Source organism: Monodelphis domestica, chromosome 8, assembly GCF_027887165.1.
Source record: "Monodelphis domestica isolate mMonDom1 chromosome 8, mMonDom1.pri, whole genome shotgun sequence".
NCBI lineage: Eukaryota > Metazoa > Chordata > Mammalia > Didelphimorphia > Didelphidae > Monodelphis > Monodelphis domestica.
Window position 1 is genome coordinate 209,185,064 of NC_077234.1, and position 17,536 is coordinate 209,202,599.

Consider the following 17,536-nt stretch of genomic DNA (forward strand, 5'->3'; position numbering starts at 1 on the left):
TATGTACAATTAATTCCCCCTTTTTCCTCATTAGTGTCATGCCTTCTATGAGAGGTTGCTAATAAAATGGAACAGATAAAAAAATTATAAACTCTCTCAAGATCAAGAATTGGAAAATCTATTATAACACTTTCACTTTGTAGATGAGGCAACCACATCCCAGAAAAAAATAAATGATTTACTCAAAATTATAGAGAGAATAATTAGCTGTTAGGATTCAGACCCAAGTTCTCTAACTCCAAATGCAGTTATCATTGGGGAAAAAATTATTCGAGTTCTCTGGTTCCTCCCAAGCTTTCTTAATGGTGAATGATGTAGTCAAAAAAAAAAAAACAGTCAGGATTTAACTGTATACTAAAGTTGTTATTCAATTGTTGTGGTTGTGTCCAACTTTTCATGATCCTTTTTGGGATTTTCTTGGCAGTTACTGGAGTATTTGTCATTTCCTTCTCTCGCTCATTTTGCAGATGAGGAAACTGAAGCCAATAGGGTTAACTTGTCCAGAGTTATATACTTGTATACTTGGACAGAGTTCAATTAGGATATGTCTGAGGCTAGATTTGAACTCTAGAAGATAAACCTTCCTGATTTCAGACCTGGTACTCTTTCCACTGCCCCAGTTACGTGCCCTGTCTACTAAAGTATATTTCCCCAAGCCAGAATATTTACCAAGATTCTCATAGAATTAAATACTTTTAGAGTTGGAAGGGCCCTCAAAGACTTTCCATTCTAATCCTTACACAAAAGGAATCTTTACTATGATAAACCTGATAAGTAGCCTTTGCTTGAAGATCTTTAAGGAAAGGGAATAATTTTGAGGCAGCTTTCTCCAAATTTTGTACAGAAGGAAGTTTCTCCTTACATCAAACCTAAATTTGCTTCTGAAACTTTCCCCTTCTGTCCTTGGTTCTTCCTTAAGGGTTCAGTAGGACACACTAATCTCTCTTTCACCTACCTAACAGTTCTGATAGTTATGTCATCTTTGATTTTTCTTTTCTCTAGGCTAAACCTGTCCAGTTTCTATAAATGGGAGAGTTTGCTCTACAGTCCTCATCTGACATTGACTCAATGCCTTCTACCTTCCTGATTGTCCTTCTCTGGACACTAATCAACTTATCAATGTTTTTCTGAAACCATGATGCCTAGAACTAAAAACAATACTGCAAATGATATTTGATGGACTCAAAATACAGAATCATCATCACCAAATTAGTTATGAAAATTGTTCATCTTCCCATGTAGCCCCTGGTCATAGTAGGGTTTTTTGTGATTTATCACACTACTGATTAATATTGAGCTTGAAGTCCACTAAAAAGTCTCAACTGCCTTTCACAATTGCTGTCTTACGTCTCCCCCATCTTGTACTTGTGAAGTTGACTTTATCTATTCCAAAATAAAACTTAACATTTGTTCCCATTGAATTCAGTTAGCTATTCCAGCTGGTCAAGATCTTTTTGAATCCTGATTCTATTAGGTGATGAAGAGATTACAAAATGAACTCTGATAATAGGAAAGGTAATGGAGTTTAAGGAGGACATACCTAAAGTGTTTCTCTTTTTAGGGAATATTCTTCAATATAGAATTTCTCAAAAACAAAATAGGCTCATTTTTATTAGAATGGTTTAGAATTAAAATGAAATCCAAGTGTTGAAAAAGATGAAAATAATTTTCCTAAAGCTCAGTTCTTGGATTCATTCCATTATGATAATTTACATATTAATCATGACTTTCCTCTAGCTTCCAGTCATCAATGCACATTATATCCCATGATGGTAGATATTATAAACTTAAACATTTCAGTAATCTGTGATTTCATTAAGGTGGGTACTCCCTTCATTAATGCAGATTACAATGTCCAGGGGTTATAACAGAGTCTTTGAGAGTTGTTGTGGATAATTCATTTATCACCTCCTAGAGAAATTGGAGATGAGTCTTTTTGAATTTAGCTAGGCTAATCCTCAGATAATAGAAAAATAATGACAGATAATAGACATAACTTTTCCTCTTCCTCTAGCCTGTTGCTTTGCCTCCAAGAGAAACACCCAGTCTGAAGTCCAAAATCCTGATTTGTGATTCCCTCTCTGAAAGCACCACTTTAGGAGATATCTCAGTCATATATTACACCTTACTCAGGCCAGGGACCCAGTCTATGAATTTCTCAACCCCTTCCTACCACTGTTCATTTCTCATGTAGGTTTTGTCTTCCTCCATCAGAATGTAAATTTCTTGAGGATATAGACTATCTAATTTACTTGGATTTGTATCACCATGGCTTAGCAGGGTATTTGGCACATAGTAAATACTTAATAAATACTTTAGCCAGCTATCACATTTTATTAGTTTGGGGGAGTAGGGAGATGGTAAATTCTACCAGAGCTTATGCTCTGCTAGCATGATCTTCAAGAATTAAAGGTAATAGCCACCAGGAAAAGGAATCTGAATAAGACTTATGGGAAAAGCAATTGAGTAATTTTCCCAGGGACACATAGGTAGTGAGAGACTATAACAACTTATGACAGGAAGAACCCTATCTTACAGTTTGACATGCAAAAGGTCCCTCTTGTTTTTCCAAATTCTCATTCATCTAAGAACCAACCTGGTAATTATCTCAAAAGTTCGGGAAGTAACAGCTCGTTCATTTCTTCTAGAATTTAAAAAGATGGTCCAGTTATAGATGACCTGAAAAAGAGGTAACAATCATCATTCAGTGAAACATATTATGAGTCATTCAGTTTATGAAGAATCTCTTTTTCATTGTGTCTTCTGCAAAGTCAGGAAAAAGTAAATCGTCATGCATAATTTTGGTGAAAATAAAAAAGACTCATAAAGGTTGATCAACACCAGACCACACAAAGCCAAATGATCATTACAGGGCCATGCATGTCATTCCTATGAGTTTAAGTTGTCTGGATAGTTGATTGTGTGAATATTTCTAAAACCTTATAAGTAATAACAAATGTGTTTATAAATAACTTGCCACCATCAAATAACTCAGGAGTCAATGAGTCTGAATAAAAATATGTAGGTACATTCATGCTAACCAAATAAAGGAAGGAGAAAGAAACCCTTCTATATAGCTACTCCTATAGTTAGGACAAAATGTACTGAAGTAGAAAGAACTCGACATTCTAGAATCAAAGTATCAAGATTCAAATACTAATTCTGCATTTCAAATTAAAATACTTCTGAAGACAACAGTTTCTTCATTTATAAAACAAGAGGATTGGACTAGATAACCTCTAAGGTCCCTCCTGATTCCAAAACTATGCTCCTGGTGGGGTGTGATTTATTGGCAAGGATACAGATTCTGAAACAGCATGTTATAACTGTATTGCAATTATAAAAGGTAAATAAATATATAAGGAAAGGTTTGTAGAAGTTTTTACTCAATTGAGGAAGAGTTAATCAAGAATATTACTTTTTATTGCCAAAATATGGATTCTCCAATCAACACAACCTAAACAAGAACTTGCCTATTCATTTCTCTATCTCAATGAGTCCCTCTCCCCACAATTTCTTTCCATTAGTCCTGTACCCATGTACCCATTTAGATGATGTGATAATGACTGTGTGACTATATTAGAATTTTGATAATCCAATAGGCCCAAGTAGGACAAATTTTTATTTGTAATGTACCTAAACTCTTTGCTCTAAATGCACAAAAGATGGTCTGACCTATGACTTTTCAACAAGTTGTCTCAGTTTCATGTTAACATATTCCCTTAAACACCCACACTGCCTCTTCTTGAGATCATTGCTTAATTTTTGTTTGTTTTTAGCTCCTACTGTCCAGTGTAAAAGATGCCTGATGAAGACTACACTATCATCAGAGTGAAAAGCTCTAATCCTAAAACCTGATTGGCTAATAACCTAATTCTTTGACTGTTTTATAACATAACCAGGAGGGTCTGCGTTCCTAATCTTATCTGAGAGACCCCATAAAAAATAGGATTAAGATGCTCTTTTGGTATTTTGAGTTAAGCAAAGGTTCTATTTTATAAAACTACTGACCTACTGGATTTGTAGTTAGGACCTCAGAAATCCTCTAATCTAACAAACATCTGAGGTCCTACAAGGTTAAATGACTAAGCAAAGGCTGCACAAGTAGAAGATAGCAAAAATAAAATTTTAACTCTGACTTCAAATTTAATTCACTTTTCACTATACCAAGTTGAATTATTCAGAACTGTACCTTTTGCTGATTCATTCTAACTTCAGAGAGTATGAATATTCACCTACCCCTTTTATGTGTCAGCTTACTTGTTTGATGGATTCCCAAGCAGGACAAAGGGCAGAGAAGACTCCTTCCAGTGGCAGAAAATTCCAGATCATACTCTATCATGAAAGATCTTACCAGCCAGCTATCTAAGTAAACATGCTGCCATTTAATGGAAGACCACTATTGGGCACAGACACTGCACCACAACATATCATAGTATATTTGGCACCCTGGGGCTAGAGGTGATTATAGACAAAGTGAACACATTTTGTTCACTTTGTTCACTGTTGAGTATATTTACTAAGAAAAAGCTTCAGTCAACCAAGTAGTGGGTGTGGACTCTTTTCTTGGTTCAAACCCAAATATTAAGTAAATGTTTTATAAAAACTTTTACATTTTATTATATACATTATGTCAAATATATTTTATATTACATGTAGAATTATTTTTTTAATTTTATAGACTTGTAGAAATCTCAGGAGGTTAGAAACGGAATTCAAAATATTCTTACTCTAAAAGGAATGAAAAGGAATGTGCTTTAAAAAATATGACCTATAGGTATTCCTTTTTTAAAAAGCTTCTGCCATAATACAAAAATAATTATTATATATTTCTGCCTCCAGCTTTGGTTTTCATGACATGATAAAACTCAAATCATTCTATAAACACTAAGATACTGATATGTAAGCAATAATAAGCAAATAGAAAGTATGCAAGCTCTTCTCAGTAATGCAATTGTATCTAAACACAATTTAATTATGGCATGTGAATCCATTCACTACCTTTAAATAAAATCTAAGGTACCTCTAAACAAGAACCACTATCATGGAAAAATACAAAATCTATGAAGTTCCTCTAGGTTTTCCAATGAAATCATTCCTTGGGAAAACTCATATAGCTATGCATTCACAACAGCATAAAGCTGAGGGTTCTGTAGTTGCTTTATGAAGAACCATAGATTTTTTTAAAGTCATTTTCCAGGCATGAAAAAAGTCTCAGTGCCCAGTTTTGGTGGACAATGGCATCATCACCATATAACCCATAACAAAATCTTTTTTATTTTTTAATGAAACTTAATGTGATAAAAAAGTGACTCAGACTTGAAAGAGATATAACATCTTCTCAAACAATTATTTTCATATAGTCCATTAATATTACCTGCTGTTGTGGGCGCCTCCTTCGGAAGCCCAGCTCTTCTCGCAGAATAACTTCAACCACAATGTATTCTTCTGATTGAGGCCGATTGACCACACCAGCAATCAAGGACCCCGCCAGTTCTAGCTTAAGCAGAGCAGAGTCACCGACATCTGTAAGATTCACAGCTGGTGACCTGGTGTTAAGGGGAAAATGGCCAGAAGAGCAGGATAGTAGCAATAGCACCTAACAAATTCAAGGACTTTACCAGCCTGGTATCAGTAGTAGGGGTTGACCTCATTTTCTACTTCAGATAACATCATGCTTGATCTGAGCAGAGGCAAAGATGCCAAATCTCTTTTCCAAACTATTCCCATTTTTCCATGCTGTATCTCCTCAATTAGATTATAAAGTTGAAGAAATCAATGATTTTTGTTTATCTCTACAGCTCAAAATTGAGTGAGTACTGAGGATTTGAGGGTGATCAATGAATGGACAAAAGAACAAATGAACTAAAACCTACAGTACCATCCTTAAGTAGTCAAACCTTTGTACAATAAGAAATCAAAAGAATTAAAAATTAGAATTTTGCCCCTGAGCCAAACCAGTAGTATATATAGAAGAGTAGAAATTATTGTAAATCATGGCTCTAAAGACTATTCAGTTAGAGACAAAAGAATCTAATATAAAGCCCCTGATTTTTTCTTGCTACCTAAATATGGTGTTAGATGTTTGTCTGCCAAAACCACCAGCTGACATCATGGCATTCTAGTCCAACAGGTAACATTTATATAGAACTTGAAGGTTTACAAAACAACTTTTAAAATATCTCATTTTATTACCACAACAGCTCTAGGAGATACCTAGTGAGGCAAACAGAGACTAACTAATATACAGTGAGTATCTGAAGCTGAAATCAGGTCTTCCTGACTTCACATCTAGCATTCTATTCACAGTGTTCCACACAAGTGCATCTGTTTACAATGAAGTTGCCAAACTAATATGCTTCTCCCTACATCACCTGCCAGAAAATAAATTTCATAAGAGAAAGAAGTAACAAGGCATGTGACTTAATTGAGGTGGTGTCTTTCTGTTGTTCATAGGATTATAAGACCTTGATTAATAACTCATGTGTCCTTTAGGGAGGGGGAAGCATCCCCAGATACTTGGAATGAAGGAGGTATAGGATAGACCCATAAAAGGTGCCAAGTCATGGTTGTTCGGTCCTATCCAACTCTTCCATATTTGACCCCATTTGGAGTTTACTTGGCACTGGAAACTGGAGTAGTGTGTCATTTCCTTCTCCAGCTCATTTTACAGATGAGGAATTGAGGCAAATAAGGTTAAACCAATTGTCTGGGGTCATCCAAGTAGTAAGTATCTGAGGCCAGATTTGAACTCAAGAAAATGAGTCTTCCTAACTTCAGTACTGAAAACTTTTCATTGTACCACCCAGCAGTCCTGATGATGAAGCTAAAGATCTAGTTAAAAGAAGATTTTTTTTCTGGCAGTCAGTTTAGCAGCTGACAGAAACCCTTCCTTTACTCCCTCAGTTCCCCTTATTCTTGGTGGCTCTTTTCTTTAGAGGAAGCAGCTCTTAAAGATAAGTTGGTAGTTGAGAGAGCCCAGGATTTAAGTCAGAGAAGTTGGATTCAAAACTCCAGCTGGTTGGTGTTGATGATTTCAAATGTTCTGTCATCCTCTAGCAGCCCTGCTTCTACTACACCACCTTCCCAAATGGGTTTTCAGAAAGCCCACCTGGGAGGAGCTAGATTGCTTCTACCTGATGCTATGCACTCTTTGATCTAATAACTCTTGCCTCTTGCTTTTTTTTTTTTTTAACAAGTCAACCCATCTCTTGACTTAAGTCATTTTCACTGGCTGTCTCTCATGCATAAGATGCTCTCCTTCCTAGTCTCTAAGCCTGTCTTCCTTGACTTTCTTAAAGTCCCAACTAAAATCTTACCTTCTATAGGAAAACTTTCCCAAATGTTCTTAAATTTAGTACCTTTCCTCTGTTAGTTATTTTCTATCTATTCTACCTGTAGCTCCATTCTACATAGTTGCTTACTTGTTCTCCCCATTAGATAATGAGCTCCTCAAGGACAAGCACTGTCTTTTGTCTTTCTTTTTATCCCTAGCACAAAGAAAGTGCTTAATAAATGTTTATTTATTTTGTTTATTGACTGAACTCCCTGCAACTATACTTCGTCACTTTTAAACCAATCATTTTCTGCCCTGATACTACTTGGTTATCCACCTTTCACATCAGATCTCCAGAAATCATCCCCTTGAGAAGTTAAGCTGCTCAACTCTGAATTTTCTGGGAGCAGGCATCCACATTTTCACTCTGACCATTCTTTTCCCTGCTATCTCATGAATATTCTGTCCCACCCAACCCCAATATAATAAATCATGACTGGTCATGGTCAATAGAATCTGTTGTATTCACCATCCCCAGGATGTCACTTTTAGATCCAAACATTCTTTCATGTGATAAGTACCATTCCTCCACCCCATCCTCCCTACCCCCATTAAAATATAAAAGTTCTAGAAGGATTTTTCCCCATTTAATGAGGACTTAGCATGTGTTTGGCACATAGTAAAACACTTAATAAGCTTTGTAATTCATTTATACAACCATGTTAAGGTATGTCTGAATGAGACATAGAATAGGTACTAAATTGTAATCAACTTCTATTTTTTCCAAATTCCCTCACATCTAGCTAAGTATATACTTGTAGTGAATGACTAACTGATTGAGAGCAAGGAAATATGTGACATCTTATCCTTCAACTCTCAAATTCACAGGGTTGGACGGGAAAGGAGGAAACCACACAGGACAATGTCATTGTATAAAAAATTAGAAACAATCGTGCACTTTAAAAAATAAATCCAGGGGCAGCTGGGTTGCTCAGTAGATTGAGAGTCGGGCCTAGAGACAGGAGGTCCTAGGTTCAAATTTGACCTCAGACACTTCCCAGCTGTGTGACCCTGGGCAAGTCACTTCACCCCCATTGCCTAGCCCTTACCACTCTTCTGTCTTGGAGCCAATACACAGTATTGGCTCCAAGATGGAAGGTAAGGGTTTAAAAATAAATAAATAAAAATAAAATAAATCCTGTTGAAGCAAATTAACATATCCAATTTCCTCTATTAAAGAAGACATTCTATTCAAAACAGAACACTCTCCCTACTTCCTATAATTTTATAAGGGTTTAGAGTATAAAGAAGGGGAAAAAGGATGAGAAATAATTTAATGTGTTTTCTTTTTTCTTTTTACATATTCACAACCCAATATTGAATTTTAAATGATGGCTGAAAATAAACTATGCCTTTAAAAAAGAAAGGTATTAATTAACCTGCCCATTGAGGTCTGCTGACCTCTTTTCTTAGCCTAATAGCCTAAGCTCCTCTGACAGATTCTTCCTTACAGCCAATACAGCCAGCAATTTCTCAACAATGAGCTTCAGGTGCAGATAATTGTGGTCGTTTCCTTTTGTACAATACTTCTCAAGTAAATCCCACAATTACTGAGATAAAACACTGAGACCAGAACAAAAGGAAACATGAAATTTCTGTGGGGTGGGGGAAAGTTATTTTGTTGTTTTCCAGGTCAATTTCTCATGAAGAAACTTTTCCCCCATCAAAGCAAAATTGCTTATTAGAGGATCTTTCATGAGGTGCCCACAGTGCCATCAAAAATTGCAGATCAAAGTTGTAAATTAAAATCATCTCTGACCTTGACCAAAGGCTAACAAAAGAAAGAGCAAGATTGCTATTTCACTAAGAAACAATGACCACAAGACTATCTACTGCCTTTCATGACAAATACTGAGAAACAGAGAATTTCTACTAAATTCTGCTCATTTTTTTCTAAGCAGCCATATCCTCTACCTTATTTCCTTGGAAGTTAATATCAATGCTTCCCTTCCCTGTATCTAGCATAGATCATCTTTAAAGTAAGTCCTGAATTACTCAGAGTAAAGATATGGAAGTCTCTTCAGTGCAGATAATACTGACTAAAGAAAGGGAAAAAGTGGAACAGAGCACTGAATAACTTTTTTTTTCCTTTTGGTAATGTTTTTTTTCCTTTCATTCTCTCCCTCTCTCCCTCTCTCCCTCTCTCCCTCTCTCCCTCTCTCCCTCTCTCCCTCTCTCCCTCTCTCCCTCTCTCCCTCTCTGTCTCTCTTTCTCTCACTCACACACACACACACACACATCTCAGAGGCCACCATTCTATGCTTTATCCGGCTCACTTAGCTATAAATTTTCTTAGACTCTTCTCTGTCTTTACATTATTCCCTTCCATTTTCTATTCACTACCTGCCTACCTCATTCAAGTTTCCAAAACACTGTAAAGTAGAAAGAATTTTCTATAAGGTCCACCTAATCTCTCCTCCTGCTTCTAAGTAAAACTCACTTAAACCATCCCAACTAGATGGCTTAATACTAGATTTATGAAGAAAATTAGAAAAGGAAAGAAAATGGGTAATTTTCACAAAATTCTTTATAACAAAGAATAGTACATTGCAAATCTGTGGTGGATACTTCAGAGGTTTCTTTAACTAATCTTCCAATCAAAGTATTGTTGATTCATTCAAAGAATTATTACTCATTCAACAATATAATTTTCATAAATCTAAAAAAATGATAACCAAAATCTAATAGCAAAAGACTGTTTCTGATTCTTGATTTGTTTTCTTTTAAACTTTTTTTTGAGATTGGGTCTTCTCATCTCAGCCAGGTTGGAAGGGCAGGAAACACTTACACACCCAGTCTCCATATTAATTGGCATGGAAGCTTCAACCTGATCTGTTTTCCCATTCTAGGTGTGGAAAGGAAACTAGAACAAGTTCTGGACGTTCTGCCACTGTATTGGAACAAGCAACAGTGGGAATATTAGAGAGAGAAGAAATTGTCAAGACTGACAGTTGGTGGGTGAAGGGGAAACTGGGAGTGGCAGTTGGTCCTGTGACTAGAGCACTCCCTTACTGGCAGGGGAAGTGGGAGGAGCTTTTCTTCCCAGTCACTGGATAGAAGTGCCTCTACTTTCTTCAGCCTGAAGACAGGCCCAATCAGCTCTAAAAGTCAGAACTTTTCTTGTTACTTGCTATCTACTGCTAAGATTTTGAAATTAAGAAAACTAGCATAGATATAGAGTAGACTGTAATAAGAGAAACCCTCCACCAGCCTGTGAGGCCTGGCCTCAGCTCCAAAGCTGAGAAAGACTCCAAACTTATTTAGGGACATCCCTCTTCCCTTTCCCCTGATACTTCTCCAATCTGAACAGGCTATTAAAATTTATCTTATTTGAATATCACAGTCAGATAAGTGGACTATCTTTGCTGGGGCATAGAGGGAGCTGAACCTCAGTTCAGTCATCTAACTACATACGGTCCTTATTGGACCCCTGCTGGACAACCAAAGTTTAGGGAAAAGCTTGTCCCTCAGGAGGGTCTGTGTTTACCTGCTCTGGAGCATATTCCACATCAATCCATAGAGAAGACATCCCCACAGGCTATCATAAGTGGCTCATTTCTTGGACACACCATTTTGTTCAAAAATAGCCTCTCAGCAGGGGGCATTTCTCTCCTTTGCCTCACCAACAGCCATATTCCTTCTCTTTCTTCAATTCCTCTATTCCCTGCTACAAACCTTCCATACCCCCTGTTCTTCATATCTACCCATCTTTCCCTATAAATATTACATAGGCTGGTTCACCTGTCCAGGCAAGTCTCTGAGTCTATATGTTTCATTATATTGGTAACAGATTAAGATACTCAATTGACTTTTAGTCCTCTTATAGACTGGAACTCTGAAACAAATAAAGTTTTCTAAATTCTGTTAGACTCCTTCAGCCTCTATCACCAGTAGCTTCTGTACCACAAACTCTTGTACAGCCCCCAGGCTTGTGTCTTAGCCCAGCTTTTCCAAATGGATAGATAGCTAAATGGTGGTGGAGGTAAGGCACAATAGCCATCAAATTCCATACATCATCACCATCTCCATGGCTTATTTTTAAATTCCATCTCTTGGGTTTCCATTTTGCTGCACTTTAGAGGAACCCAGAACGTCTTTAGCATTGACAATTTTACATCAATTTCCATGATGAAGGCTTTACTGCTAAGAATATTTTGTACAAGAAAATTAATGAAGTTTATTCTGATGATGGTAGAGCAACATTTCTATGTTGCTGACTTTGGTAGCATCCTAAAGAAATATCTGAGGTGGTACAAAACTCTTCCTTTAATAATTAAATTTTATGCTGTTAAACATAATGACACAGGGCTGCTAGGTGAAACAGTGGATACAGAGCCAGGCCTAGGAATCAGGTCATGGTTTCAAATCTGTCCTCAGACACTTCTTAACTATGACACCCTGAACAAGTCACTTAATCCCACTTGCCCTGTCCTTACCCTTCTGTCTTAGAGTCCTTTCTAAAACAGACATTAAGGGTTTAAATAAATAAATGTGATGATAGCAGAGCTATAGGGAAGACATTTGCTGCTATGAAAGTGAGACTGGATTTGCTCACAAGACTGAAACACAACTAGTACAGAGTCTTGGGGTGCCTTCAAAGAGGGTAACCTATGCAAATCCATACAAACAAGTGTCACAATTTAAGTATAATTCCAACAATGGAGTACAAATGACTTTTGATACTGACATACAGGTAATCAAAGTTATCAGAGTTTGTATGAAGAGCCAGTGTAGCTAGGTAGCACAGTGGGTAGAGTACATGCCAGGAGACGGGAGATCCTAGGTTCAGATCTGGCTTTAGACACTTCCCAGCTGTGTGAAAATGAAAATGCATCCAATATAGTTAAACTGTGTACATCCCTACATGGGGTGGTAGATGATTCTTGTAACTCCAAAGAACTTGGTCATTATTAGGACAATTTAAGGGAGTATACATAGACAGAAGGTAAAGGGTGTGAATTGAATATGATGGCATGATAGTAAAATAAAAAGAAAATTAAGACATAAGAAAGGAATACATTAGGAGGAAGGGAAAGGGGAAAATAAAATGGAGTAAATTATCACACATAAAGGAGGCATGAAAGAGCTTTTATAGTGGAGAGTGAAGTGGGGATGTAGGGAAGGGAGCACTTAAACCTTCTCATCAGAATTGACTCAGAGAGGGAAGACTATACCTAACTGATTGGGTATAGAAAGCTATCTTACTCAATACGAAAATAGGAAGGAAGAGGATAAGAGAATGGGTTGGGGCTGATAGAAAAGACAGCAAATTGGGGGTAGTGGAGGACAGAAACTAAACAGAAGTAAATAGAATGAAGAGTAATACACATAATCATAATGGTAAATTTGTTTTTTATAAATCTCTCTAACAAAGGCCTGATTTTGCAAATACACAGAGAAATGAGATGAATATGCAATACTACCAATTGACCCCCAATAGATAAATGAACAAAAGATATGAAGAGGTACTTCTCAGACAAAATTAAAGCTCTCTATACTCATACAAAAATGTTCTAAATCACTTTTAATTGGAAAAAAAGAAAATTAAAACAACTTTGAGGTATATGCCCATTCCTATCAGATTTTCTATTATGACAGTAAAGGAAAATGACAAAACTTTGAGGGGACATGGGAAAGTTGAGACAGAAATGAACTAGTGGGGGAGTTGTGAACTGATTCAGTCATTCTGGGGAGCAATTTGGACCTATGACCAAAGTACTATAAAACTGTTCATACCCTTTGACCCAGTAATACTATTACTGGGCTTGTAGTCCAAAAAGTTAAAAAACTAAAATGGGTAGGATTTAACTGTACAAAAAATATTTGAAGCAGCTTTTTTGGGCAGTTGATTGGAAGACAACAAATTGGAAAGTGAGGAGATACTCATGAATTGGTGAATGTCTAGGTAAGCTATAGTATATGATTATAATGGAATATTATTGTGCTGTAAGAAATGGCAAGTGGGAAGAGCTCAGAAAAACCTGGGAAGACTTACATGAACTGAAACACAATGAAATAATCAGAACCAGGAAAACATTGTACACGGCAACAGGATTACTGTAAATGAATAACTGTGAATAATAGCTTTTCTTAGTAATACCATGATCTAAAACTATTCCAAAGGACTTATGATAATATATATATATATACATATTTATATGTATCATTTGCTTCCATAGAAAAAGAACTAATAAAGTCTAAATCCAGACCAAAGCAAAATTTTTTCATTTTCTCTCTTAATTTTTTTGTTTCCTTCCACAAAAACATTAATAATACATGATTGTACATATAAAATCCATATTAAATTGCTTACCATATAGAGTGGTAGGTATAGAAAGATGGGAGAGAGAAAGAATTTGAGACTCAGTATTCTTTGAAAAACAGAAACTGTTTTTACATGTAATGGGAAAAAATAAAATTTAATTTTTAAAAAGTGGGGGAAATGCATCTTTTTAAAATATTGTGGTCTGCTGTTTTCCCCATCCTACCTTAAATATTCTATATTTTGAACTTAAAAGTTTTCCAATGAAAATGCCAAAATACAAAGAAATGCCAAGGATGTCAAGAAAAAAACATCATTGAGAATGCCAAATGTATTACTTCCCTGGTAAAATTTAATTACCTCAAATGTTTGATATTATGGTAATAATCCCAAATATTATTTACCATCAGACCTTCAGTTTACTGGTTGGTATTCTCTAATATTTGCCCTCTGTCCAGTTCAGGTAATAAGAATACATTAAGTTTTTGAAGTCATGTTTAGGAATGGAACTCTTAGAGTCAGCTTTTTATCTAAGCTCATTTTTCAACTGGTTTTGCATGTTCAAAGTCGACAGCCCTGGGAGAATTCAATATAATTTCTTTTTCAACACCAAGAAACTAATCCAACATGACAAAGGAGAATTCAAATTGTAAAAGCCATCACTATTATTTATGTTTTCTGATATTTGTACCTTCTCACCCAATTATTAAGAAAGAAAGAAAAATGATTTAAGTTTGACTATTGGGACAAGAAGAGTTATCTTGCCATAAAGTACTGACATTAACAAGATGGTTCTAGAATACAGGGGGCATGTGATGCATAGACTAAAGAGGGTCCCTTTGCTAAGAGATTTAGAATTCAGTTCAACAGGGAGTCCTTTTATCAGTTTTATCCCAGACAACGAATTTATTGCCTTTGTTTCTTTTATCTCTCATGCTATAGTTTATTCATAATACTCCATCTGAAAACTGACCATGACATATATGTTAGAGGCTCTATTCTCCTCTGATTAATGCAAATGGGTTTCTATGACCTCTGAAGACTTAGAGCAGTAGGAGCTAGATTTATATTCAGACTTCAAAATATGCACAAAGCTATTTAAAAAGAGTTGCCAATAATAACAGCTATGAGAGAAGAATTTTGAAACTTTTATATACCACTCAGAAGGCAGCTGGGTTGTTCAGTGGATAGAGCACTGGGCCTGAAGTCAGGAACACCTGACCTCAAATCTAGCCTCAGACACTTATTAGATCTTGAACAGGTCACTTAACCTCTAGAGCACTGGAGAAGGAAATAGCAAATCACTCCCATATCTTTTCCAAGAAAACCTCATGGACAGTATGATCCACAGAGTCACAAAGAGTAGGATGCAACTGAACAGCTGAACAGCAACATATACCATTGATTCTCTGAATGATTTTTATAATTCAATCAACTGGTATCAGAGTTCTCATCCCTTTTATGTTATTTAGAATATATAATATTGTATCAAGTAGTTTGCTACATGCATGTGTACTCTTTAGGCAAAAGAATAATAATCTATACTGTGAATTTCAACAGGAGAGTTATATATTTTAATACTCTACAACATCTGATTGTTGATTGAAAAACTTAGTGCATATTTTGGATACAGTAGCTTTCCAGAGGTGATACAGCCAACATCTGCCAAGATTTTCCATGATCTGGATATGTGCTAAATAAAATCTGTAACAATTGGAACAAAATTATAAATAAATACATCAACTAGAATCATTCAATTTCAATTTAACAAATATACATTAAACACTATTGACAAGGCACTGTGCTAGGCAGTTGAGCAAGTATGTTAATGAAATGTTAGCAGTGGCATTTTAATAATCTTGTCAACAGCTGCAAAGTAGCATAATAATTTATTAATTTATAGATCTAAAATTTTCAAACTTGTTCTCAATTGTTCTTTTTTGAGAACCTGCAACAATTTTAGCCACAGTGAAGCCTTGTGATTGATCAACAATTACTTTACATTGCAAAATAAGACAACTGCAAAGAGCAAAGATCATGCAAGAAAATTAAGTCCCCAAATGCTGATGAACATAATTTTCCCATATTCTAGTTAATTATGAAGACAGCCAATTTAATGGCTATAAGGAACATAAGTATCACTTCCATCTAACAAGGCTAAGACTTTTGGACCTATATATATAGGCTATATATAACAGACCTGTTATCTCAAGTTTTGTAACAAAGACTGGTAATATCATCATCCTGGGCAAATGTCTACTTGACATAAAAAGACCCATCAACAAGGAGAGTGACAAAGGAATACACACAGAGGAAGTTGCAGTCAGCTTTCAATTAACCATGGATGGTTAATTCACAATGAAAAAACATCAGAATCACAGACTAGTTTATACCTTCTATTCAATATATATCTATGAGACATCCCCTTCTCCATAGTCCCCAAATCATCAATTGATGAAATAAAAATCAATCAAGAAATGAAAATTGGTTTAATAGTATCTTCTGTTTGGTCAATTCATTTCAGTCATTAGTTTGTTGTTGTTTGAACACACCTGATTCTTCATGATCCCATTTGGGATTTTCTTGGCAAAGATACTGGGATGATATGCCATTGCCTTCTCCAGCTCATTTTACAGATGAGGGAACTGAGGCAAAGATGATTAAATGACTTGCCCAGGGTCACACAGTTACTTAATGTGAGGCCAGATTTGATCTCATGTCTTCCTAACTCCAGGCCCAGAACTCTATCAACTATGCCATCTAGCTGCCCAGCATTAGCTTAAGCAAACCTTAATTAAGAAGTTAAATCTTCATTTAAAAAAAATATCTAAATCCTTCCAAAATACCATAAAGTGCCTCTTAGGTGAAAAATCTATGTAGCACTAGCAAGATCAGAGAAAAAAGACTTTAAAAAAGAGTATGTTCTCTGAAAAAGGTGGGTATAGTGAATGGAACACTAGGCTTGGTGTCAAGAAGACATGGTTTCAAATATTGCATTGGGCATCTGCTAGCTCTGTGATCCTGGATTTCCCCATTCATTAAATGTGGCTAAAAAGTAGTCCTTCCCAGAGTTGTGAGGATGCAGTGAGATAACCTATAAAGGACCTTAAAAATTTAGGTATTCCTACAAATGATGGAATTGATGAAAAACCTAGATTAAGCCATTTAAATATTGTCATTATAGGTCAACATTTTCAAACCCCAATACTTACAGAACACACAACTCCAAAGATAAAAAGGCCAGTGACTTTTAGACATCTTAAGCAGCTTCTGAAATTAAAAAACACACACACATATGCACTTCTTAGAGACCCATTAAGATGCAATCCTCTTTGGATATCTAGTAGTTGTGCTGAAACACTGAGCTTTGTAAATGACTGGGATGATCAATCTTTTTCTTCTTCTTCAATATTGCAGATAGTCTATAATATTGTCAGTGTGGCTATTCCCTCCACCAGTACAGATTGCAATCACTTTATAATTTAATAGATAATTTTGCAGAGTTCCTGTAACCAAAACCATTTATCACTTTGCCTCTCCAAACTGAGCTAGAAAGAAAGGCATGCAGTCCATCATCAGGCTTGTCTGACTTGGTCAGTCTGATCTACATCTTAAGGAAATTGCATAGGCAGTGTACAAAATAAGATTGTGGTGAATATTTTAAAAAACAGTTAATTATTTCTGAATGGAATGCCTTTATAAAGAGAGGCTTTACTTGGGGAAAAGCTTACTTGGGAGAAACAACCATTTTAAACCCAGAATCAATTCTTAAAGTCAGTCAGGGGGCACATGGTTTGAGAAATGGGACTTAAGTCAACCATACCTCAATATAAGTCTATCCACAGAGAGTTGGTTATTACTTGTGTTACTGGAAAAATCAACTAATCTCTGTTTGCCTTAGTTTTCTCCACTGTTAAATAGGAATAATAATAGCACCT

General features: G+C 35.9%; 1 protein-coding gene across 1 annotated transcript in view; it reads right to left on the reverse strand.

Annotated features, from left to right (window-relative positions):
• Positions 1-17,536, reverse strand: part of OCA2 (OCA2 melanosomal transmembrane protein) — a 575,033-nt gene that overhangs the window by 533,832 nt on the left and 23,665 nt on the right. Inside the window, exons 4-7 of the mRNA XM_056808519.1 lie at positions 16,811-16,868; positions 15,230-15,302; positions 5,378-5,541; positions 2,597-2,679 (exon numbers count right to left, since the gene is read on the reverse strand). Of these exons, the coding sequence (XP_056664497.1) occupies positions 2,597-2,679; positions 5,378-5,541; positions 15,230-15,302; positions 16,811-16,868 (378 nt within the window). The remainder of the gene's footprint in view (positions 1-2,596; positions 2,680-5,377; positions 5,542-15,229; positions 15,303-16,810; positions 16,869-17,536) is intronic.